At 47.1% G+C, this 27,007-nt stretch overlaps 1 protein-coding gene across 6 annotated transcripts in view; it reads right to left on the minus strand.

Annotated features, from left to right (window-relative positions):
• The window catches only part of SPATA13 (spermatogenesis associated 13), a 119,569-nt gene that overhangs the window by 38,982 nt on the left and 53,580 nt on the right, over nt 1–27,007 (minus strand). For all 6 annotated transcript variants that reach the window (XM_059995714.1, XM_059995712.2, XM_059995711.1 and 3 more), the window contains 2 exons: nt 10,502–10,867; nt 8,699–8,843 (listed from right to left, as the gene is read on the minus strand). In XM_059995714.1, the coding sequence (XP_059851697.1) occupies nt 8,699–8,843; nt 10,502–10,867 (511 nt within the window). The remainder of the gene's footprint in view (nt 1–8,698; nt 8,844–10,501; nt 10,868–27,007) is intronic.

Below are 27,007 nucleotides of genomic sequence, written 5' to 3' on the forward strand. Positions count from 1 at the left end.
GCCAGGCTCATGATGGGCTAAGTGGGACCGGCCCGGCCCCGCCCCCCGCGGGAGCTCCCGCCCGGCCTTTCCGCGGACAGGGACGGAGGAAGCAGGAACCCACTCGGGGGGACACCTGCCATCCCTTTTCAGACCTGGACGCGTCTCTAAAACGGGCCTCAGTGTGTCCTCGGCGAAAGGAAAAAGGCAGCATGCTGGATTTCTCGTCATTAAGTTCATTAGTTTGGAAATTTCTAAGTTATCCAATTCCCCACCCTTACCTCTAACTTTATATTCTCGTGGTAGACCCTGATGAATGGCAGTGTGGTCTGTAGCACTGTTTTCTTGCTTTCTCACTGACAGCAGAACTAGGAATTTTTAAACCTCAGAGTAGGTTTATCAAAATACCTCCTCCCCCCAGCAACAATGGCCGGTTCACACATCGGTGGCCACTTGTGTAACTTGGGTTATTCTTTTATAGAACAAGATATTATTCATATGCATCATGCCCTTAAGGACTGGATTTTTTGGTTGTTTCCTAACGAAAATATAATGTACACAGGTGGTTATGAGTTAAGAGTTTTACAACGCCATGGGTGACGGCTTCAATGATGACATGATTCTGCTGCAGATCCAGCAATTCTGGCCCAGGTCACTGGAGGGCTACACTGGTTTAACATGATCCTCTTTCCTAGTGTGCAAAGTGACTATATTCATAAGAAATAAAGATGTGGGAAAAAATTCAAATCAAGCAATCATTTGAGTAATTTTGAATTTTTTTTTTTTAATTTTATTTTTTGGCCGTGCCACACGGCATGTGGGATCCTAGTTTCCCAACCAGGGATTGAACCCACGCCCCCTGCATTGGAAGCGCGGAGTCTTAACCACCGGACCGCCAATGAAGTCCCTTTTATTTATTATTTTTTTAATTTTATTTTTTTGGCCACTCCACACAGCATGTGGGACGAAATACTTTAAAAAGCCATAAAGAGTCCATCAAGTCAACTCATGTTTGTGTCTCCCCAGAAAGTCATTTTCTCTATTTTTTATAATAAGTTTTCATTGGACCTAATCCTGTCATTTTCTTTCCTCTGTGGTTCGGCATTATTACAAAATAATACTTTTTGGTTGAGTAAAAGCCTTATTGAAAATGTAACAAATATATTTTTTAAACGGCATACGCAAATCTACCAGTTCAGTGGCATGCTGTATTCCTTTGCTTGTGACCCATTAAGATTCCATCCAGCTAAGGAAACTGGATGTCGTTCTTTCTGGGAGACGGTTAAGACAATCACTTTGTTTACATCACAGAAGAAAACTAATCTGAACTCGATGCATGGGATGGGTAGAAAGAGAAGCATGAGTAGACATGAAAATAAGAATTTTGAAGGGCGATCAAATCTGACTTCTGATCAGAACAGGTAGACTAGTTACGAGAGGAAAGATGGCAGGAACGGAAATAAGTATGGGAAAATCAGGCTGCGATGGAATAAGCTGCCTTGGATGTAAGAAAAAACATCATAAAAGGCAGCAAAGGTAGTTCCCTAGGAGAAAGTCAGCACTGCACAGGCACACTTGCTCAGACCCAAGGAAGAGCACAAGGGGCACAAGACCCAAGGGGCACAAACACTATCGCCAACAAAGCCACAGGGTTTTTATAGGCTGGCACCCTCCCAGCCGTGAACTTGAGAAAAGCACTTCTGAGTACCACTGTGATTCATGGTGGAATTCTATTATTCCAACACCACACCCGTGCAGTGGGTAAGCGTGACCAAGGATTGCTCCATGTAACAAGCTCTCCTCAGCGACATATGGGCCAGGGAGGAGGTGAGACAAGAGCTCTAAACAAAGCCAGAGAGAAGTAGCTGGTTCTGGAAAATAGCCCAGCACCGTGCTGCAAAGTTCTGAGGAGGACCTCACGTTCACCTAAAAGGATTAGGTCTTCATTTCTTAAGAAAAGTTAAACTGCTAATGGTCACATTTCTACATTTTGAGAAAATGTTAGTTGTGGGCACTTCTGGGATTTGGAGGTTTTGACAACACTTGACCAGGGTGGAGGAAACACCCTTTTCATTATTTTTAAAACCTTTTATTCTACGAAATTGCAAACGAACATGAAAGGAGAGAAATTATATGATGAACCCAGAAGGATCAATATTTTACAATTTTTCCCAACTAGTTCCCAACAATATTGGGGATATTTTAAAGCAAATCTCCCATGTATCATTTCGTGCAACAACTATTAGTATGTACCCAAATGAACAAGGACTTAACAAGGACTTAACTACACTATCGTTATCCCTATGAACAAAATTAACAATAATTCCTTTTCTGAATACTGACTCCATGTGAAAATGTCCCCCCTTGTCTCGAAATGACCTTTTCACAGCCGGCTGGTCGGTATCAGAATCCAAACAAGGCTCCCACACACTGCATTTACTAAACATAATTCAGATCAGACCGAACCTGTCCCCCTGGGCGGCACGCATCAGGGATTGTGCCTTCAACACACGGGCTCCCGAGGCGGGGTGGCCACTCCAGCATGTTGGTGGGACGGGCACCCAGGGCTGCCCACTCATAAGGCAGCTGAGAGGCCAGCTCTCGGAAGATGAAGAAGAAGGGCTGCAAGTCTGGGGACAGAAACGCTGGAGCCGGTGTGTCAGGTCCTCACCCTCTCCTGGGCTTACCTCCCAAACCAGATCATGGACGTGGCAGCTACATTATAATCAACTTGCTGCTAATCTCCCTGGGCCCAGGGAGCCAGCGGGAGAGGCTTCTGTTTCAAGGAGTCCAGGACCCCATGGAGGTGGGATGTCCACCTGGGAAAGTGGGCGTGGCTTCTGCCCTAGGCAGCAGGGCCTGCCCGGTCACTGGGACGGTGTGACCCACCTGATCTCCAGCTGCGCTTCACTTATACAGGGTCCCTGGGGGACAAAACTGATGAGGGGCTCCGTGAAGGTACTGCTTGACTCGTGTAGCGGTTAATGGCCAACTCCGGTGAGCAGAGGGCGCACCTGAGCCACCACCACAGGGAATCGAGGGACCTCACTCAACTCCCAGATCTAAGTCGGTTCCAGACTCAGGGCCTCCTCATGGAGCAGAAGCCAGGTGACCTTGGGGTCCGGGGTCCCATTACTGCAACTCTTCCTTCGAGCGCTCCTGTCACTTCCCTGGTGCCCCCGGAAACGGAAGTCCCTCCAGCAGTAAAATCTAAGCGATACTCTGGCCTCAGTGAGGGGTGAGCCTGTGTGGATTCACGGTCAGAGCAAATGGCTTTTCTGAGGAGTCACTGGGGGAGCTTGGAGAGAACAAAATGGGTTCATGGACGGCTCTGGGGAAGGGGTGTGATTGGATACGTCAGAATACACTCAAAGCACGGGAAATCATCTGTCCCACAGGAATCCCACAGCAAACGAGGCTGTCTGACAACCGTGTGACATTATGTCCCACGGGGCAAATGTCCATCTTGGTTCCTGGTCGTCTTGATGCTGACTCAGTGGGTTAAAAAAATAAAATGGCTCTGGGGGCAGGCACAGACGCCAAGCCTGGGCTAAACCACAGGGTGTCCCCTCAACAGAGTTAATGATATGGTTCCTTGAAGGACCCAGACGACTACTTGTGGGGAGTTGATTACAATGGACCCTTTCCTAACAGAGGGGTAGATGGTTTGTCCTTACTGGAAGAGACACTTATTCTAGACTCGGATTTGCCTGCCTTACCTATCAGAGCCCTGCTGGAATCTCCCCGGAGAGACGGTGATGTGCACCATAGCCCAGAAACGAAGAGGGCAACACAGGGGTTTGGGATCACTTCATAATACATTGACAAGGTATTTTATTTCCATCCGGTAACTCAGCTCTGTCCAAACTGAATTTCTTCCCCCAAGAGAGAAGTACTTCCGCCAGAGCCCCAGCCCTGGCCCCGCTGACTCAGAGGGAAGGACCGGCTTTCAAGCTTCCTCGTGCTCTGGAAAATGAGTGCCCAGGGAACACATGGGTGTCTTCTGTGGTCGCCGCCACCATCGTTTCCCAACTGGACCAACGCAATAACCTTCCAATTAGCCTCCTTCCTCCGCCCTCTCTCCCCAGACAGCCTTCCTCTCTGAAGCCCAGCTGGCAACGGCTTCCCGTTTCACTCGGAATAACCCCGACCGCTTCTCGAGACCTGCGACGCCCCTTCTATCCAGCTTCTCTCTAACCTCCAGGCTGCGCCGTCCGCTCCCACCCGATTCCCGAGCTCCAGGCACCCCCGCCTTCTCGCTGAACCTCAGGCACACCAAGCTCCTGCCTGCGTCGGGCATCTGGTGCCCCTTCTGCTGGGACCTCTCCTCCCTCAGATCTTCCAGGTCTCGGCTCCAACGTCACCTCTTAGGGACACGAGGTCGCCCTCCACCTTGTCCAGCTTCACCTTCTCCAGAACGGTCATCAGTGCCTGAGCTAATCCTACTTACCCACTTCCTGAATCTGTTTAAATGCTGGAATGTAAACGCTTTGGGATGCTTTAATCTCTGCTGTTCTCCAAATGGTGAAAGTGGTGTCTGGCTCAGAGCTGATGCTCACGCTTTTTTTTTTTTTTTTGTAGATTGACTGATTTTTGACTAAGAGAGGGGAATAGAGGAGACCATGGCGACTCTAAACAAGTAGAGCCAGTACCAGCTGAGAGCCTGGAGCGAAGGCTTGGAGCGCCTCAGCTGGCAAAGACCAGCACAGGCAGGGCTCGGGGCAGAGGCTCCGGAGCAAACGATGGGGTCAAGTTGGGCAGAGTCAGAAGTAGCACGTGTGCCTCACAACCAGAGGCAGAGAAGAGCAGCATCCTTTCCTGGCATCACGTGTGTATGTACACATAATATTTATGTATTTTCTATTTCCTTTCCTCCAGCTCTTTCCACTATGGAAGGGTGTGTTGCCTGGACTGACTTCTGGGCATAAACACTGACGAGGCTTTGCAGTGGGGCTGCAGCACAGATGGAGGTACTCAGAGGCCCTGGACTTGGGAGACGTTTGCAGTTACTGGTGAGCCTCTGGGTTGTTTCCCTCCACGAAGGAGTGAGAGGGTTTTAATTAGACGTGGAATAGGTGCGTCATTGTTAAAACGATGTTCTTTTAAAAATGAATACCCTCGGGCTTCCCTGGTGGCGCAGTGGTTGAGAATCTGCCTGCCAATGCAGGGGACACGGGTTCGAGCCCTGGTCTGGGAGGATCCCACATGCCGCGGAGCAACTAGGCCCGTGAGCCACAACTACTGAGCCTGCGCGTCTGGAGCCTGTGCTCCGCAACGAGAGAGGCCGCGACAATGAGAGGCCTGCGCACCGCGATGAAGAGTGGCCCCCGCTTGCCACAACTAGAGAAAGCCCTCGCACAGAAACGAAGACCCAACACAGCCAAATATAAATAAATAAATAAAATTAAAAAAAAACAAAAAACAACGAATACCCTCTACCTGCTTTATCTTTCTTTACGGTGTGCCACCTGCCATGTAACAGTTCCTTGTTAATTTATCATCCCCGCACTAGAAGGTGTGTGAGGTAAAGGGCTTTGCTGTGCTCATGGCTGTCACCTGGCACATGGCAGGTCCTCAAAAGACACTGAATGAATGAATGAACAAATGGGGCATCTGTCCAGAATCTATTTCTACTTCCAACACCACTTGGATTTCCCTTGGGGGAACGACCTCCCCTCCATCGTGGTCAGGGAATCCACGCACCTGCCTCCTTGTACCGAAGACAAGGGGTCCATCCCTGGAGGACCCCATCCTCCACTCTGTCCCAGTGCCCCCAGGTGGTGGACACGTCACCTGAGCTGGGGAGTTGAACCCCATCCTGGGACTTTGCCTCTTGAGCGACTTCAGAGGCAAAGACGGACAGACTGGCCTTCCTCGGCTCCTTGCATGTGGCTCCCCGACTCCCAGGAGCAACCCCGACTGCCATCCACTTCCTAGACAGGCTCCCGTCCACTTCCTAGACAGGTTCCCAGACACCCCATCAATTCTGGGAACACCTGACACCCTTCCAAGACGTTCTCTTTTGCTCCAACTAGGTAGAGTCAGTTTTTGTTGCTTCTCAACAAAAGAACACTCAAAACAAAACACAGAAGGTGCAGAAATAAGCTGTTTGTATGAGTACAGGGTTAGAAGAAAACCCATCTATATTCCTACCCGCCTAACTACACTATTTTCACTTTTGCATATTCTTGGTAAACCTTTGACCACATGTGTACACGCCGTATACGGCTGCAATCATGGTATGTTATGGGTTGAATTGTGTCCCCCCCGCGCCAAAGGATGCTAAAATTCTAACCCCCAGCACCAGTGACTGTGGTCTTATCTGGAAACAGGTCTCAGTAGATGATCAAGCTGAGATGCGATCATCAAGGTGGGCCCTGATCAACAGGACACCGCGTGAAGACGGAGGCAGAGGTGAGGGAGATGCATCCAGATGCCGAGGAACAGGGGACCCAAGGCCGCCAGGAGCCAGGAGAGAGGCCGGCAGAGGGTCCCCCTCAGGCCTCGGGAGGAACTCACCCTGCTTCCAGCCTCTAGAACTGAGACAATTCATTCCTGCTGTTTAAGGCACCTGGTCTGTGGTACTTTGTGACGGCAGCCCTAGCAAACTAATACAACACTATTTCCCTTTTTCTCACTTTAATATTACATCGGTCATTTTCCACGTTGTTACGGGCTTTCCCTAACGATGCTGTAAACTGTTTTGAAGTGGTCGCCCATATGACCCTAGACTATCCCACTGAAAGTGGACATTTCCATTGTTTCAACTTTTTTTCCATCACCAGTAACGTTTTGAAGGCATCGTGTGCTTGCAGCCTTTTCTCTCCTCTTGGACAACTTTCTTGAAATGCATCACCAGACGCTGATGACTGGGCTGGAGAGAAGCAACTGCTGTGCAGAAAGATGACAGGTCCCCAGGGCAGTGAGTTTTGAATTTGGAATGGAATGAACGTTGCTGTATGTGAAGGGAAGGAAGGGGAATCTGGGCAGAGTGAGCGGAGAGCCAGGCGGTGAGGGAGCGCCGGAGGAGATGCGAGAGCAGCAGACCGTGGCGGGCAGGCGGCAGAGAGCCTGCAAACTCGCTTAAGGGGCTGGGACTCCATTCCAGTGATGCCGGGGAAAGCTCACAGGGAAACAGCAGTAAGAACCGAACAGGAACTCTGACCAGCGTGGGCGGAAGCCTGGCCTGAGGAGGGGGTGGGGGGGCCGGAGGGCAGGGGCCCCGGGACGGGGTTGGGGGGGTGGGGAGTGCAATCCCAGGGGCCCCACCTGCTCGGCCGAGAGGACCACAAAAGCAGGAGATGCTCGAAAACTCCCTCGGCCTCCAGCCGCCCCCCAGCTCCTCTTTCCTTTTCACCCTGTCTGACGAGAGTCCAGCCCGGATTCCTGCCGAGGCAGAAGCCAGGCGGCACCATGTGGAGGACAGACATTCCCTCACCCTCACCGTTCATGACTCCCTGACCGCCCAGCACCAGGTGCGGTCCTCCCAGGACACCCTCTGCCACCATTTCCGGGTCACAATCCATCAGCGACCTTCCCGTCACCATCTCCATCCTCTCGTCACCTTCTCCATCCTCCATCCTCTTCAGGGGGAGGATGACTGGGGCCTCACCCCACCTGTTCCCTTTCTCTTCTCCACCCTCTGTGGTCCCCCCTCCACTCCCTCTCCCTGAAATGTAAAGACGCCGAGTGATGCCCTCGGCCTCCTTCAAGTCTCTGGAAAGAACACTCTTTAAATCCCGCCCCTTCTCGCGGCTCGGCTCCGGTCACCACCGTCACATGGAGGTCGTGCCCACTGGCCGGTGGGCGGCAGCACTGCCCAGAACCCAGGCGTCCGAGCGCCCCATCCATTACTCACGCGCGCCGCGCGATGCTGCTTTTCAAAGGTAATACGGTGAACCCGGCAACCGAAGGTCTGGTCGTCGGCAGGCTGCTGTGTCTCTTTAGAGTCGCACAGTTCAGCGGTTAAAAACATGGGCCTGCAGTGAAAATTCTATCTGACTGCAGATTCAAGGCCCTTCTCTGCCACATCGTTGGGGGCTCCCTTATTTACACTTGGGGTTTCTGGTCTGTAAAAGGAGGATGACAGCAACCGCCAGAGGTTCACTTGATCAGAGGAACTAAGCAGCGGAGCACACGGGGCGGCGTCTGCCCCACGGCAAGCGCCCGTCCTATTCCTGCCCCGTGCGCCTGGCCAGGCCACTGTCCAGCCAGCGCGCTGGCTCGGACGTCAACGTGCTCTCTCAGGAACCTGAATCATTCCATGAATTCGGGTCAGCAGGTATTTACCGGGTAAGGACTAAGGTAGCATACGAACAACTCTATCAGATAAAAAAACTCCTCCGTGCTGCTCAAACAGTACTGGTGAACCTCAAACACCCAGAAAGAGCTTTGAAAGTCAGGTTAAGACAAATCCTCCCCGGGAGCCCATTCACGGTCAGGAGTTCATTCCTCCATGGTAGGAACTCGGTCCCCAGACCTTCTCAAGGTCAGGGTCACCGTGATGGCTCAGAGTCCACAGGGCACCCTCCCTGGACAGGGGGCGATAAGCCGGCCCCTGCAGGGGCAGCTCCTGACACCCGGTGGGTCCTCCTCACCCCTGGCCCAGGGCAGGCAGACGGGGCGCAATGGCCCAGGCGCCTCCGTTGAATGGAAGCTGCCCGGTGGAGGACTCCACCCCCATCTCCAGGAGCGGACCAGGGAGGCCCGCGACACTCACTGTCGGATGCTCTCATGAGCCGCCGGCGTCCCACGCGGTCCAGCCCGATGGGGGTGCTCTGGGAGAAGGCGCACGGCCGCAGCCGGGCCGACACCGCGCGGTAGGGTGGCACCTGGTGCGCGGGCACGGGCGGCCGGGCAGCTGGCTGCAAAGGAAAGGAGAGGCGGTGAGAAGGGGCAGGAAGTAGGGGCCCCGGGATCTCAGCATCCTCACCTCAAGCCTCTGATCACAGCCCGGGGCCGAGCTGCGCAAGCTCAAGGACGACCTTCCTCTAACCGGAAACCCCAGTGCCGACCCCTCAGGGCATCACTTTTTGGCCACCTGCCAGGACACACCCCCGGGGGACACTCAGGAAAGGCCAGCGTGGAGCAGGGGAAGCTGGGGGAGGAAGTGGTGCCCCACCCCCGGCCCAGCAAGCCCCAGGGAAGCAGAGGCAACGCCAGCCACCCCCACCCCCGGCCTCCGCCCTACACCCACCCGCAGGCAGGGACCAGCATTTGTGGAGCACAGTTCTCATTCACCTAAACTAACAGGGCGGTGGAGCCTCGTCTACGAGGAGAGTTGGTTTTCCACAAATTTAGAATCATCCGTATGTCCTTGTGACCTTCCATATGAATTGTCCCTACAGCTACACTCAAGGCCAAGTTGGTCCCTGCTTTCCGTAGGTTTTCTCAGCATTTTTCTACCCAGTTCCCCAAATGAGCTTAGAGTGCACAAAATTATCTTACTCCATTTTCTTTTAGACGCTCTGAAATGAAAAAATGTCTGTAATGCTTTAGATCTCCCCTAGGCTGTGTTTCAAGTTAAAATAGATTACAGTTTGCTTTCGTTCAGAATTATTTCTTGTGTGGCACTGGTGATACACTGGTGAGCAGAGCCGCCTTCCAGAATTATTTCCTAGCATGCAGAGCATCTTAACACAACAAAAAATTTGAGGTATTCTTCAACATAATTTGCTTTTACCTTAAAAATTCAGTTCAGTTTAGTTCGATTAAGCAAGAGGTTTTTGGGTATTTGCTATAAATAAGCATTGTGCTGGGCTTATAGGGAGAATGTAAACATAAAATCCAATACCAATGTAGAATTGCCCTTTTAAGAGAATTTATGGGCTGTGATATCAACTGGCAAGTTTAAAACAAAATGAAACTGGCACTAGTCATGTATGGTTCTGTGAACCCTGGACCATGGCTGGGGCATGAGTCTCACCAAATAATAGAAACTCCTTCGGAACAGGGCCTTTATTTAAATGTTTTGTAGCTTCAAAGGGCTCTCTGGGTAATTGATAAACACCTGTTGAATTACTAAAGTATACTAAGGGAATAACAGTAAGATTTTAACCTATTGTCAAAACAGTTACGAAGCTGCAACTGACGTGCAAAGAGTAAGAAAATGGTAGAAAAAAATATTTTCTCATCTCTAGAAAAAAATTGGTTTATCTTTTTCGTATCTTTACATCTTAAGGATAAGCGACACTTTCTCTTTCCAGATTTCTTCTTTCAGGAAGCTCACTAAATATGCAAGGCTACTTTCCCCAGACGAGTCAGAACAAACAGCAAACCAGTTTCCCGTATTATTCAAGATCCCAGAAAGAGGATTAGTAAGAGACATTCAAATGTCAGTGGGTTAGTTCTAATTCATGCATGTTTTCAAAGTCAGGAAGAAAGGCTGTGAGCAGATGACGTCATCCTCGAGGCAGAGAGAAGAAAGGAAAGCGTTAAGTTTCCTGGTAAGTTTGCAGCCAGAGGACAGAGGCCAGGCGGCTGGAGGGCTGAGTGGCTTTGGTGGCAGCGCGCCCGGGCTTACTTGGGGCAGAATGGCCTCCCCCTCCTCCGCCTGGCTGCTCCCATAGAAGCCGACCCCGCCGATCACGGAGATGGGGCGTCTTCTCGGCGCCCCCCGGGGGCAGCCCCCAGCAGCGGTCTGGTCTGCAGGGTCGATGGGGGCCCCGCTGGGCTGGTGGTCACCGTCCTCTGTGTCCTCTTTCTGGGGGTCTACGGCGATCGCGTCTTCAGGGATGGACAGACTTAGGCTGACCGGCTGGCCGTAGTCAGAGAGTGGTCGGGGCCTTGACCTCCTCCCGGGTCCGCATCTCCTCCTGGGGACCCTCTGAGCCTCCAGCCTCTCTTCCTCTGTTGCGGAGGTCCGCCTCCAGGAGCCCTCGGTCACAACCTTTTCAAATGCGGAAAAAGTTAGGTGAGGGCGACTTCCAGGAGGGTAAAGAAAAGGTACGAGCCAGACGTCCCTGACCCCTCCCCAGCCCCCCAAATTGTTTGCGTACCAGAAAGATGTGACCGAGACGTGGATGAGAAGAAGCAAACGTGTCTTTAATTGGAGGCTGAATTAAAACCCTAATTTCATTAGTGATGTTTGGTGACCCATGATGAGCCATGATACAAGATACTGAGAAAATCAGCACCACGGTGAGTTAATAAAAATGACTTTTAACTACAGCGGGTGTCTCCCCCAGTATACGTAACAACAGGCAGGGTAACGCAGGCCTGTAGGAGAAACGGCCCTAAGGCTGCACTTGGCAACCTGAGGCCCCTTCTCTCAGCTACATTCACAGACAGAAGGTGCTTCGAGAGGTTCAAGCCTGGGCTGCTCAGCACGGTACTCACACCTGGGGACTTAGTCTGCTGGGGCGAGCACTGAACCCGGGGCTCCAAGGGCAAGGTCAGCTGACTAACCGGCTGTGTGCGCTGGGACTGGTCACCACTAACCCTTTCAGCATCTCCGACTCCAGACTAGACAATCCCACAGCTGGAGAGTCTGCAGCCCTGAAGTCGGCAAGACTTCCTAAGTTTTCAAGTAACTTTTTCAGAGGCAAAAGGCAACGCACTATTGCAGGAGGAAGACCACGAGGTGTGGAAATGGGCAGACTTCTGTGTAAATCCGGCTGGGCTCCCAGCTGGCGCTGTAGGCCCAGGCAAGGTGCTTCAGGTCTGCAGGCCTGCTTCAGCCCCTGTCCCCTCCTGGGACCTGGGAGGATGAGCTGCGACCACGGTGAGTCAGAGGGCCACCTGCATCGGCCCTGGTGGATCGCTGCTCTTAAAACACTGTGCCAGGGAACAACCGTCCCAGGCCTCAGCCCACCTGGAGACGAGCTCTCCCCCAGCGGGTCCTCCAAGTCTGGACTCAGGGGAGGCCGCTGCGGGCTCTGTGGGAGGGAGGGGGGCAGGAGAGCGTGCAGGCGCAGTCCCGCGAGCCCCGTACTCTCCGCTCTTCCGTCCCGAGACATCCTGTAACAACCAAGTGAAAATAGAACAGAGCCCAGCCCGGGGAGGGCTGTGCTAACCAGGCAAGTCATGTGACTGCAGGGCAGGCAGAGCGGGCCACCCTGGCCGAGCGCCCAGCGGGGCGGATGTCCCCCTGCAGCCCTGCCCTGAGCAGTGGCCCAGGGACTCTGGGCTCTCGCCAGTCAGTGGCAACTGAGACCAGAAATGCAGGTCCCATATTTCTAAGCTGAGACCCGGGGAAGCGAGGTGACTTGCCCAGGGCCACGCAGCCAGCTAGCGGCAACAGAGACACCAGGTATGGGCCTTGTAACCTCTGTCCCCACTAAGCCACGACACTTCCCATATACCAAGTCACCTCTGCTCGAGAGACAGAGGGCTGTAGCGAACACCACTGCCTCCTTGCTACCTGCGGATTCGATTCTTACAGCTCGGACCACTTTAATTCAAGTCACCAGGGACAGAGTCCAGAATACACCACTGTAGCATAAACACCATTGTGAGTGGAAGGCACTTAAGAACAGGGTTTTCTTCTGCGTGAAAGCAGAACTCAGTGGTCATAAGTCCCCTTCCTTGGGACGGGATTCTCCTTCTTCCAGCCAGGGAAGGTTGGCTCTTGTCACTGAGAGGAGAAGCCCTCACCGAAACAGACGCAGGCACAAAACTACCCTGTCTCCCAGCTGCTCACCTACAGGCCCCTAGGCTTTCCCAAAAGTCACTCGCTTTCCCGTGAGAGCCTTTCTCCACCCGCTTTCCCCTATTAAGATGTTCTGTCAGTTCCCAGGGCTAACCACTTCCTGGAACCACAGTTTCCTGTGAACTCCCACTTACTCACACGAATAAAAATCTGTCTTCTGTCAGTTTAATTCACACACCTCCAGAAAAGAATGTATAAGAGGGTGTATTAAAACATTTTCCTCTGACACCGTGGGAAAATATGAGAGCAATCATGGAAAAGTTAATATTGTTTTTTGCAGTACAGACATATAACAAACAGGCTGTTATGGATGGTTTAACTCAATTACCAAACCAAACGGCACGGACAACTTCAGCACACAGTGAGAATAAACCCATTTATATCATCACCCAGTGATAAAAAGGTTGGGAAACAACATGCTAGAAAAACAGTACAACAAAATTGCAGGCAATAAATTGGTCACAAATCTACGTGCAGTTGTTGTTTTTGTTGGTGGTGGTGGGGTTTTGTAGGTTTTTTTTTTTTTTTGCACGTATGCAACCTCCAGCCTGCTTTCCTCATTGATGCCAAAAAAAAAAAAAAAAAAAAGAGAGAGAGAGAAGGAGACATGGGTTTAGGAAAACCAGCAGTTGTCTTAGTTGCTCAGGTAACAAATCCTTCTGAGAGCAAACAGGCTCCAGGAAGTGATGGGGGCGGGTAAAGGAAGGCGTGCAGAGGTCAGGAAATCAGATACTGACTGCGTAGAGCCTCGTGCCCACAGGGCAGCACGAGGAGAACCAACCGTGATTCTCGTGTGACACCTCAGTACCGTACAGCCCCACCCGAGACCTGAAAGGAGAAGGCATGCCTTCCGAGTGGTACCAGATGCCCCAGGAGGTGCAGGAATTAGTTAATAGAATCATAATATATAAAACTGAAATGTCCATTTTATTCAAAGCAAAAGTACAGAAGGAGGGACAGAGGGATGGGGGAAAATCCCTCAGGTTTAAGCTCACATTCAAACAGTGAGGCTTTGCCAGAAGACAGGTACATTCAAATAAAACAAATGTGAACTTTCCTGCAAATTCTAAAACTGAATCTTCTTTTAGCAAACATTATGTGCTTCTGAAATACACCCTTGGTTCGTCCCGGGGAACACAGCTTGAGTGCGACTCTTCCCGGAAATACAAACACCCAGCAAAGGACGCTCCACACCCAACGAGCCAGGACCTACCCCAGACTCTGCTACAGGCAGTGGCCCCAGATGCTGTGAAGGGACAGCAGGTGACCACATCCACGCCCTCCGAGAGTTTTTTCCTGCTTTAAACACACTCTCATTGGGTGTAAGTGGCTGGGCCGGAGCTCTGCTGGCCCAGGTTCTCCTCACAGCCCAGCAGCCCAGCGCAGACCCACCCGGGACCAATTCACACCCAAGTCACCAACGTCTGTGAACAGACCTGTCCGTGGCCTCGTTAATTCTTGCTTCCCAGCACAGTTTTAAAATACTTTCCCTAGTTGGGGGGCGGTTTGCATTGTTTTCTTCTATGCAAGATTCCTTCCTTTACGTTACAAAAGTAAAAGGCAAAATAGATCTCATTACCTCTGCTTAGACACTTCAAAACATATTTTGAAACCACAGTGAAAGTGACTCATCAACCTGAGGGAAAAGCACTGATCCCACACATGTCCCTTCAGAACCCCGTCTAACGTTGAGTCTCCAGGACCAACAGAAAGAGCTGGGGTTGAACTGTGTCCCCTGAAGATCTACTGGGAGTCCTCATCCGCATACCTGTGAATGTGACCATAGTGGCAGGTACGGAGTCTGCAGGTGCAGTGGAGTTAAGGTGAGGTCATACTAGTAGATGAGCCCTAATCCAATGGCTGGCGTCCCTGGAAGAGGAGGGAAATGTGGACACAGAGACAAGAAGAAGAAAGATGTGCGGCCCGAGGCAGAGATGAGAGCCACGCACCCGTGATCCGAGGAGCCCGCAGGGAACCCCGAGGCTGGAAGAGGCAGGGGGTCCACCTCTTGGGCTTCCAGGGGTGGGGCCCCGCCTGCCCAGCCATGACTGCAGACATCTGGCCTCCGCAGCAACGAGGATACATGTCAGCTGTCTTAGCCCCCGAGGTAATTTGTTACAGTAGGTGCAGGGAAGCAGCACAGCAAGGTAACTCAGAAGAAAATAGTACAGGCAAAAAGCATATTCTGACCATGTGAAGATTAAAAAATAAAATCAACTAAAGCAAGGAGACCTTCCTCTGGATGAGCCAGAGGTGCCGTGAAGATGCAGGTGAGTACAACGAGCAAAGCCAGGTTTTCACAGGTTCTCAGAGTCCTGGGTTCCGCAGGGGACGCAGCACAGGCACCGGGCTGGAGGGGGAAGGAGAAGCATCTTGACAATGCATGTGGCAGAGACCGTGGAACAAGGTTATGTAACGACACCTGTGACTCTGGAACACCTGTGACCTGCTGGAACCACACCAGGCGCGTCACCGTATTTAACCTTCACAACCACCCTACGAGGTAGGGGCCACATTTTACTGATCAGGACACTAGGGCTACAATAAATAAAATTACTTGCTCACAGAGCCAGAAAGGGGAGGGGCCCCTTTTATACCCCAGTCTGTCTGATTTCAAAATTTCTGCCTTTTCTGCTCGGCCACCTGCATCCAAGGCGTGTACCATTACAGAAGGAAAACAGAGCTCTGTAGGTTTTCCAGCCCTTAGCTGTCAAGTGTTTGGAGGGAGCGGAGAGGAGACGGCAGTTATGAGAGGCTCTGACAACTGTGCCTGGGGAACCCACAGACCGCTTCTCAAAATCTCATCTTAAATGCATAAGATAAAAAGTGTATTCCATCGACAGACGGAGGGATAAAGAAGATGTGATACACACACACACACACACACACACACACACACAATGGAATACTATTCAGTCATAAAAAAGAATGAAATTCTGCCATTTGCAGCAACATGGATGGACCTAGAGATTGTCATACTAAGTGAAGTAAGTCAGACAGAGAAAGACAGATACTGTATGATATCAGTTCTATGTGGAATCTCAAAAATAAAACAAAACTAGTGAATAGAACAAAAAAGAAACAGACCCACAGAAAGAACAAACTAGTGGTTACCAGTGGGGGGGGAGGGGCAAGATAGGGGGCGGGGATTAAGAGACATAAACTACCATATATACAATAAATAAGCTGCAAGGATATATTGTACAGCACAGGGAATACAGCCAATATTATATAATAAGTATAAGTGGAATATAACCTTTGAAAATCGTGAGTCACTATGTTATATACCTGAAATGTATGTACTATTGTACCTCAACTATACCTCAGTGAAAAAAATATACACATCAAACATTTACAGAAAAAAAGACAAGATACTATTATAAATGAAGCTGATTATTTTGAAACGCAATTTTCAAAATATTAACAGAATCTTGATACAGTAGTATAGGTAATATGAGTTAAGAGGACTGGAGATAGGTCTAAAAGCTGTCACACTTTGAAGTACTGTACTGAGGAGAACGAGAAATTTTAAGAATATCAGCAAAAACTGTCGTGATGTGAGATGTGAGAAAGATCTGTGATTTCCATGGTGATTATATCACAGGTGTTGCTAAAATTGCTCTGGTTTGATGCCTACATTCATAATAGAAGGAAATGCTATCTTTTAGTGTGAAAATAATAAAATCCCCACTTCCTGATTTCCACTGACGTAGTCCTTGGATGAACATAAGTTAAAACCTCCTAGTTTAAAATGCTGAAGAGGGTGTGGAGAAAAGGGAACCCTGCTACACTGCTGGTGGGAATGTAAGTTAGTGAAGCCATTATGGAGAACAGTGTGGAGGTTCCTCAGACAACTAAAAATAGATTTCTCATATATGATCCAGCAATCCCACTCCTGGGTATGCATCCAGACAACTATAATTCAAAAAGACACCTGCGCCCCTATGTTCATAGCAGCACTATTCACAACAGCCAAGACACGGAAGCAACCTATGTCCATCACAAATGAATGGATAAAGATGTGGGGGCTTCCCTGGTGGCGCAGTGGTTGGGAGTCCGCCTGCCAATGCAGGGGACACGGGTTCGTGCCCCGGTCCGGGAGGATCCCACATGCCGCGGAGCGGCTGGGCCCGTGAGCCATGGCCGCTGAGCCTGCGCGTCCGGAGCCTGTGCTCCGCAACGGGAGAGGCCACAGCAGTGAGAGGCCCGCGTACCGCAAAAAAAAAAAAAGCAAATATTAACGCGCATGCGGACACTTAATTTACTACTGATTGCCCAGTTCTCCGAGCATAAAAAAACCCTTAAAAGTAACTATGAAAAATCTGGGCTCTGGAAGTGCCCCCTCCCCTGCCTTTGTAATAAATCATTCACAGGAATTCCATTTCTGGGCTTAACTAAAACCCCCCCATCCTACATCTCAGAATCAACAGCAGCACAGTGCTAGTTTGACAGCCAGGTAGAGAAATGATAGAATTGTAGGTTGTTGCTTTACGTGTGGACTCATGACAAGTGAAGAGACAGTTTAAAACCATCATATTATGAAATAAATGCACATAATGACTCCACATTAAAATGTATTTTATCTGAAACACATGATGAAGTATAGAGAGGTATACTCAAACTTTGCTTTCAATTAATAAAAAGCATGATTTTATAAAAATGAACTTGCTTTCCTCTTTAGAAATTGTTTAATGGTTGAGGACAACTGAATATTCCAAATTCAAGAACCATGTTTTAGAGCTGAATGTCAGAAGCCCACTGTTTTTCTAAACCTTTTTTTTTTTAACATCTTTATTGGAGTATAATTGCTTTACACTGTTGTGTTAGTTGCTGCTTTATAACAAAGTAAATCAGCTATACGTATACCTACATCCCCATATCTCCTCCCTCTTGCGTCTCCCTCCCACCCTCCCTATCCCACCCCTCTAGGTGGTCACAAAGCACCGAGCTGATCTCCCTGTGCTATGTGGCTGCTTCCCACTAGCTATCTCTTTTACATTTGGTAGTGTATATCTGTCCATGCCACTCTCTCACTTCGTCCCAGCTTACCCTTCCCCCTCCCCGTGTCCTCAATTCCATTCTCTACGTCTTCATCTTTATTCCTGTCCTGCCCCTAGGTTCTTCAGAACTTTTTTTTTTTTTTAGATTCCATATATATGTGTTAGCATACGGTATATGTTTTTCTCTTTCTGACTGACTTCATTCTGTATGATAGTCTCTAGGCCCATCCACTTCACTACAAATAACTCAATTTCATTTATCTTTATGGCTGAGTAATATTCCATTGTATATACATGCCACATCTTTTTTTTTCAAACTTCTACTCTTTTTATACAGCAGGTTCTTATTAGTTATCCATTTTATATATATTAATGTATACGTGATAATCCAGTATACCAATTCATCACACCACCACCCGCCACTTTCCCGCCTTGGGGTCCATACGTTTGTTCTCTACATCTGTGTCTCTATTTCTGCCCTGCAAACTGGTTCATCTGTACCATTTTTCTAGGTTGCACAAATATGCGTTAATATACGATATTTGTTTTTCTCTTCTGCCTTACTTCACTCTGTATGACAGTCTCTAGATCCATCCACGTGTCTACAAATGACCCAATTCCGTTCCTTTTTATGGCTGAGTAATATTCCATTGTATATTTGTACCACATCTTCTTTATCCATTCATCTGTCGATGGGCATTTAGCTTGCTTCCATGACCTGGCTATTGTAAATAGTGCTGCAATGAACATTGGGATGCATGTGTCTTTTTGAATTATGGTTTTCTCAGCATATGTGCCCAGTAGTGGGATTGCTGGGTCATATGATAATTCTATTTTTACTTACTTAAGGAACCTCCATACTGTTCTACATAGTGGCTGTATCAATTTACATTCCCACCAACAGTGCAAGAGGGTTCCTTTTTCGCCACACCCTCTCCAGCATTTGTTGTTTATAGATTTTCTGATGATGCCCATTCCAACTGGTGTGAGGTGATACCTCATTGTAGTTTTGATTTGCATTTCTCTAATAATTAGTGATGTTGAGCAGCTTTTCATATGCTTCTTGACCATCTGTATGTCTTCTTTGGAGAAATGTCTGTTTAGGTCTTCTGCCCATTATTGGATTGGGTTGTTTGTTTTTTTAATATTGAGCTGCATGAGCTGTTTATATATTTTGGAGATGAATCCTTTGTCCCTTGATTCGTTTGCAAATATTTTCTCACATTCTGAGGGTTGTCTTTTCGTCTTATTTGTAGTTTCCTTTGCTTTGCAAAAAACTTTTAAGTTTAATTAAGTCCCATTTGTTTATTTTTGTTTTTATTTCCATTCCTCTAGGAGGTGGATCAAAAAAGATCTTGCTGTGATTTATGTCAAAGAGTGTTCTTCCTATGTTTTCCTCTAAGAGTTTTATAGGGTCTGCTCTTACATTTAGGTCTCTAATCCATTTGGAGTTTATTTTTGTGTATGGTGTTAGGGAGTGTTCTAATTTCATTCTTTTACATGTAGCTGTCCAGTTTTCCCAGCACCACTTATTGAATAGACTGTCTTTTCTCCATTGTATATCTTTGCCTCCTTTATCAAAGATAAGGTGACAATATGTGCATGGGTTTATCTCTGGACTTTCTATCCTGTTCCATTGATCTATATTTGTTTTTGTGCCAGTACCATATTGTCTTGATTACTGTAGCTTTGTAGTATAGTCTGAAGTCAGGGAGTCTCATTCCTCCAGCTCCATTTTTTTCCCTTAAGATTGCTTTGGCTATTAGGAATCTTTCATGTCTCCATACAAATTTTAAGATTTTTTTGTTCTAGTTCTGTAAAAAATGCCATCGTTAATATGATAGGGATTGCACTGAACCTGTAGATCGCTTTGGGTAGTATAGTCATTTTCACAATGTTGATTCTTCCAATCCAAGAACATGGTATATCTCTCCATTTGTCGGTATCATCTTTAATTTCTTTCATCAGTGTCTCTTACTTTTCTGCATACAGGTCTTTTGTCTACCTAGGTAGGTTTATTCCTAGGTATTTTATTCTTTTTGTTGCAATGGTAAATGGGAGTGTTTCCTCAATTTCTCTTTCAGATTTTTCATTAGTGTATAGGAATGCAAGAGATTTCTGTGCATTAATTTTGTATCCCGCAACTTTACCAGATTCATTGATTAGCTCTAAGTGGTTTTCTGGTGGCATCTTTAGGATTCTCTAAGTATAGTATCATGTCATCTGCAAACAGTGACAGTTTTACTTCTTCTTTTCCAATTTGTATTCCTTTTGTTTCTTTTTCTTCTCTGATTGCCATGGCTAGGACTTCCAGAACTATGTTGAATAACAGTGGTGAGAGTGGACATCCTTGTCTTGTTCCTGATCTTAGAGGAAATGCTTTCAGTTTTTCACCATTGAGAATGATGTTTGCTGTGGGTTTGTCGCATATGGCCTTTATTATGTTGAGGTAGGTTCCCTCTATGCCCACTTTCTGGAGAGTTTTTATCATAAATGGGTGTTGAATTTTGCAAAAGCTTTTTCTGCATCTATTGAGATGATCATATGGTTTTTATTCTTCAATTTGTTAATATGGTATACCACATTGATTGATTTGTGTATATTGAAGAATCCTTGCATCCCTGGGATAAATCCCACTTGATCATGGTGTATGATCCTTTTAATGTGCTGTTGGATTCTGTTTGCTAGTATTTTGTTGAGGATTTTTGCATCTATATTCATGAGTGATATTGGTCTGTAATTTTCTTTTTTTGTAGTATCTTTGTCTGGTTTTGGTATCAGGGTGATGGTGGCCTCGTAGAATGAGTTTGGGAGTGTTCCTCCCTCTGCTATATTTTGGAAGAGTTTCAGAAGGATGGGTGTTAGCTCTTCCCTAAATGTTTGACAGAATTCGCCTATGAAGCCATCTGGTCCTGGACTTTTGTTTGTTGGAAGATTTTTAATCACAGTTTCAATTTCATTACTTGTGATTGGTCTGTTTATATATTTATATTTCTTCCTGGTTCAGTCTTGGAAGGTTATACCTTTTTAAGAGTTTGTCCATTTCTTCCAGGTTGTCCATTTTATTGGCATAGAGTTGCTTGTAGTAGTCTCTTACGATGCTTTGTATTTCTGCAGTGTCCATTGTTAACTTCTCCTTTTTCATTTCTAATTTTATTGATTTAAGTCCTCTCCCTCTTTTTCTTGATGAGTCTGGCTAAAGGTTTCTCAATTTTATTTTTCTTCTCAAAGAGCCAGCTTTTAGTTTTATTGATGTTTGCTATTGTTTTCTTTGTTTGTATTTCATTTATCTCTGCTTTGATCTTTGATTTCTTTCCTTATAATAACTTTGGGTTTTGTTTGTTCTTCTTTCTCTAATTGCTTTAAGGTTAGGTTGTTTGAGAATTTTCTTGTTTCTTGAGGTAGGATTGTATTGCTATAAAATTCCCTCTTAGAACTGCTTTTACTGCATCCCATAGGTTTTGGGTCATCGTGTTTTCATCGTCATTTGTCTCTAGGTATTTTTTTATTTCCTCTTTGATATCTTCACTGATCTCTTGGTTATTTAGTAGTGTATTGTTTAGCCTCCATGTGTTTGCATTTTTTACAGATTTTTTTCCTGTAATTGATATCTAGTCTCATAGCGTTGTGGTTGGAAAAGATACTTGATACGATTTCAATTTTCTTAAATTTACCAAGGCTTGATTTGTGAACCAAAATATGATCTATCTTGGAGAATGTTCCATGAGCACTTCAGAAGAAAGTGTATTCTGCTGTTTTTAGATGGAATGTCCTATAAATATCAATTAAGTCCATCTTGTTTAATGTATCATTTAAAGCTTGTGTTTCCTTATTTATTTTCATTTTGGATGATCTGTCCATTGGTGAAACAGGGGTGTTAAAGTCCCCTACTATGATTGTGTTACTGTCGATTTCCCCTTTTATGGCTGTTAGCATTTGCCTTATATAATGAGGTGCTCCTATGTTGGGTGCATAAATATTTACAATTGTTATATCTTCTTCTTGGATTGATCCCTTGATCATTATGTAGTGTCCTTCTTTGTCTCTTGTAATAGTCTTTATTTTAAAGTCATTTTGTCTGATATGAGAATTGCTATTCCAGCTTTCTTTTGATTTCCATTTGCATGGAATATCTTTTTCCATCCCCTCACTTTCAGTCTGTATGTGTCCCTAGGTCTGAAGTGGGTCACTTGTAGACAGCATATATAAGGGTCTTGTTTTTGTATCCATTCAGTCAGTCTATGTCTTTTGGTTAGAGCATTTAATCCATTTACATTTAAGGTAATTATTGATATGTATGTTCCTATTATCATTTTCTTATTTGCTTTGCATTTGTTATTGCAGGTTTTTTCCTTCTCTTGTGTATCCTGCCTAGAGAAGTTCCTTTAGCATTTGTTGTAAAGCTGGTTTGGTGATACTGAATTCTCTTAGCTTTTGCTTGTCTGTAAAGGTTTTAATTTCTCCATCAAGTCTGAATGAGATCCTTGCTGGGTCTAAACCTTTTTGAACATGAGACTTTGTTAACGCTGTTTGACTTCCTTTGTACAGAGAGGGAGAGGAATCAGGAGGAGGGGGAAAGGGACTTCCCTGGTGGTCCAGTGGTTAAGACTCTGAGCTTTCACTGCAGGGGGCGTGGCTTTGATCCCTGGTCGGGGATCCCGCTTGCCGCATGGCATGGCCAAAAAATAAAAACTATCTAGAGATGACTTAAAGTATATGGGAGAATGTGAGTAGGTTATATGCAAATAATACACCATTGTATGTAAGGGATTTGAGCGTCCGTGGATTTTGGTATCTGTGAGGGGGAAAGGAGAAGGGGAAGCAGGGCCCAGCTTACTCTCTGTGGAGGACAATGAAGGATGATGTCTGTGTTCCCAGCATCAACGCATTTCGAGCCACGGTTGGCAGCACAAATATACAAATCAACAGCCCAGAATGTCTTTAGAATCAAGGAAACTAAGGGCCACTGGAGTAGAGTGCAGAACAGCATCTTCATAATCATCATGGCCTCTGTGTTCTAGCTGAGGAGGTCCCAGGTACCCAGTCGTCCCACGCTGGGCGCCCCTCAACGTTTCCCTCTCCCTCCCCAACCACAGCTACAGTTAATCTCAGGAGGAATCTAGTCCATCACGTCCCATGGAACAGTCTCCTAATGCTTCCTTGTCTCCAACCCATTCTCCATCCTACCACTAAAACACACATCAGATCGCAGCTGGCTGTCACCCCAGAACAAACCCGGGGTCGTCAAAACCTCATCCAATGTGCCTTTCCAGCTCCGTCTTCACACGCAATTATTCACCAGCCACACCACACAACTCGCCTTTGCCACACACCACTTGAGGCAATTGGAAATGAGGGAAAGGCTGCTCCCGCTACGATACCTTTTTGCCCCTGTCAATCTGGAAATTTTATCCTTCAGCATTCAGTTGAAATATCACCTCCTGCAGGAAAACTTCATCAATTCCCCTGGGCTCTGAGCTCTCCTTCCTGTGCCTCCGTTAAAACCACTGCCATATTTTTATAGCCTTGATTTATTTATCTGGGTGTCACATGACAGCAGCTACTTACATTCTTTCCAAATTATCCAATACCATTGTGACATCCCCGGAGTCCGCAGCCTGGGAAACGGGCAGTTTAAAAAGCTTCATGAATGGGTCAAGGGATGAATGGGTGACTGGTGGACAAAGGAGCAAATAAGTGAGCAGTTCTGGGTGGCAAGGAAGCTGTCCTCACCCTACATTTATATGTGATTTTATAAAAATGAACTTAAGTTATCACTTGAGGATAACTAATATCTCGAAACCTATAACAATATCTTAGATCAGGAAATCAACCATCCCATTCCTGTCTCTTTCATAACCGATTCGAATTCCATGTACCCTGGAAACAAGCCGACTTCAATTTTCTTTCCCCCATTGTCAACAATCCTGTTTTAAAGTCTCCTATTTGGGACTTCCCTGGTGGCACAGTGGTTAAGAATCCGCCTGCCAATGTAGCAGACACAGATTCGAGCCCCGGTCCAGGAAGATCGCACTTGCCGCGGAGCAACTAAGCCCGTGCACCACAAGTACCGAGCCTGCGCTCTAGAGCCCGCGAGCCACAACTACTGAGTCCACGCGCCACAACTACTGAAGCCCACACGCCTAGAGCCTGTGCTCCGCAATGAGAAGCCACCACAATGAGAAGCCCGCACACCGCAACGAAGAGTAGCCCCCGCTCGCCGCAACTAGAGAAAGTCCACGTGCAGCAACGAAGACCCAATGCAGCCAAAAATAACTAAATAAGATAAAAATAAAATAAAGTCTCCTATTTGGTACCAGACACGTGAGGGGCAAGGTAATGCATCTTTTCTAACCAACAAGTTTTCTCTGCTGGCGACAGAGTGTAAAAGGAAAGATTTAGGCCTTTTCAAACGTCTCTCTTCCATATTTTAGGCTCAGTGGGAAGCATCACTGCATTGGGAGGAGAAAAGGTCCCAGGACGCAATGACAGGAGGCAGTGGATGACGAGGGCGTGGTGACGGGAGGGTGGGAAAAGCACTCCAGAAGGAAGTCAGAGGAGGGAGGGCTTCGTGGGGACCCGCTGTTCCTTTCGGCAACACTCACTGACGTCAGATACACCGTCACCCGCTCCTTTACACTTGAAAGCGTCCAGCCCATGAACCTGAGGAGTCAAGTAAACCCCGAGCCTGATTAGATCTGCTGTTCCCCAGGAGCGCTCTGGGTAGAGCTCCTGGGGCTGTGGGAACAGGGACCACCCCGGAGGGAAGGAAGACCACGGCGGCACCAAGGTGTTCCGTGAGAATTGAACGCGCGATGCTGCAAAAGATCTCGAGGATGTTTAGTTCAAAACCTGCAGTAAAAGAATTACAGATGGGGCTTCCCTGGTGGCGCAGTGGTTGGGAGTCCGCCTGCCGATGCAGGGGACACGGGTTCCTGTCCCGGTCCAGAAGGATCCCACATGCCGTGGAGTGGCTGGGCCCGTGAGCCATGGCCGCTGAGCCTGCGCGTCCGGAGCCTGTGCTCCGCAACGGGAGAGGCCACAGCAGTGAGAGGCCCGCGTACCGCAAAAAAAAAAAAAAAAAAAAAAAAAAGTCCTGGCTCCAACCCCTGTGGGGCTTGGGAGGGGCCTGTAACCTCTCCAGGCCTCAGTTTATTCATTGTTTAAAAACAAAAACCCAAATCCAAAAATGCTGACCTCTTTGACAGGGTGGCTGAGAAGAATCTTTATTCACTGAAAAACCATCCGCTAAACACGAGTGGTTGCTGCTGATACTTTCAGTTGTAAGAGCCAATGACATTGTTAAAGTTCCAAAGGGAGGCAGTAAAACTCCCGCCCCGGCAGAGGGTGTAGCACTTTCTGATCAACGCATTTTAGACCCAATTCTTTATTCCACCATTTACTTCTTGCTTGGAAGGTGTTAATTTCATCCCTGGGGACCTGCTGTTTGTACTCTATAGAGATTCATATCCGGTTAATAGAGTCCAATGAGAAAACCAGGACTACAAGTCATGTTTAACTCTTTCAGGGGTTAATGCCTCTCGTTCCTAAACCAAGAGTCAGCGGGGGTAGATGTGGAAGAGAAATGCCCAAACCTAACATACAGGATATCAGTACCTAGAGGAGCCTCGGCCTGGACAGCAGGTCTCAAGCTTCAGTGCCTGAGATATTTCCCTGGGTATAGTGTTAAAGGTCCAGATTACTGCTTCTGATTCAGTAGCCCCAGGTGGGGCTCAGGACCTGTGCCTTTACCTTGCAACCTGGGTGGTTTGATTCCAAACTGTGAGAAACTCGGGCTACAAGATGGGAAGTAATTTGTAGAATTTAACTGGTTTGTACTGAAGGGTCTGACCAAAGGCGGCAATTTTAACCAACAGTGAATATGATAAAAGCTAATATTTATGCTTTATTGTTAATATTAATGATTACTAATATAGCCAATAGTATAACTTTAATTAAACATATAACGTGTAATGTAGTAATATTTTAATTTTAATTATAAAATTAATATAATTTTTATATTTTTAATAATATATATATTATATGTAATATAATAATATAGTTCGCAATATGACAAGATAAACTATAAGATTAATAATAATGACATTAAGCTTAATAATATTCTACTATGTTCCAGGCACTGTGGTATGTATCTTATATGCATTATTTCATTTACTCCTGATAGCTATTATTATCTCCATTTTTAAAGAAATGAGGCTTAAATAAGTCAAGTATTTTTCTTAAGGACGTACAGCTGGTTAGCAGCAAAGCCAGGACTTGAACTTGGGCAGCGCTCCTACAAAGCCCGACTATTCTACACTGGAGAGCCTCCCCACCACTGGGAAATGCTGGCATCGCTGGCTGGCAACCAACCCTGAGGCTCCCCCGCCCCCATTCCTGAACTGGGGGCGACCCCCTGCAGTCCTCCCCTCAGCTTCACTGTGCTCCTCCTGAGTGACTGGAGCATTCTCATCGTCCTTGTGTCCTCACACTGTCCCTGGTGGGAGAAACGGAGGTAGCGTTCGGTTTACACAGGGACGTGTGACAAACTGTGATGTGCTCCTGTCAACTCATGCCTACGGCCTTCCTTCTGACGGTCGTGGCAGACACATCAAAGTGAACGTGTGTCACCGGGCCAGCGGGAAAGTAATTCCCAACCTCGGACACTCTTTCTTCTTGATTATCATAGGGAAGCTTAAGATGAGATAAACAGAACACGAGAAAAACATATGTACTGCCATCAGTTTCTTAACCATCAGGCTCAAGTTTCCCGCAAAGAATACTGACACTACTTTTCTACATTCCATAACTTCATTAAGCCTTTGTTACCCACAAATTAAAACAAGGCACCAAATAAGCAAAAATACTAAAACTTTGACAAATACACTGTGATACTGGTTCATATCATTTCTTTTAAGAATTTCATATACTTTAGAAAGCTTAAAATTCATAGCAAATATGATACAGTATATCATTTATACTTGACTACAAATGGTTATTAGAGTAATTTCTATAAAAACTAGGCTCTTGCGCAGGTATACAGGTATACCTACAATTGGTGAATTTTGTCATGCAAATTATACCTCAATAAAGCTCCTAAAAATCTTGGGCAGGTTTTCTAGGGTCACTACATTTACCTCTATGTAGGCAACCTCATCTTTCTGGAATTTCTAGGCTCTGTGAAACAGCTGTGGATAATTCTAACCTCCAGCAGAACTGTTTAAATCTCCCAAGTACCTATTTAAGTAACCTGGAGAGTAATGTCTAAGTAATCTGCAAAGAGTCAAAATTATGCAATATTTCCGTGTCTCTGATTAAATTACAGAAAACACAGTGCCTCGGAACCACCATTACGCATGAAGTACCCTTCTGAGCATCG

The sequence above is a fragment of the Delphinus delphis genome, chromosome 18 (assembly GCF_949987515.2).
Source record: "Delphinus delphis chromosome 18, mDelDel1.2, whole genome shotgun sequence".
Classification (NCBI taxonomy): Eukaryota; Metazoa; Chordata; class Mammalia; order Artiodactyla; family Delphinidae; genus Delphinus; species Delphinus delphis.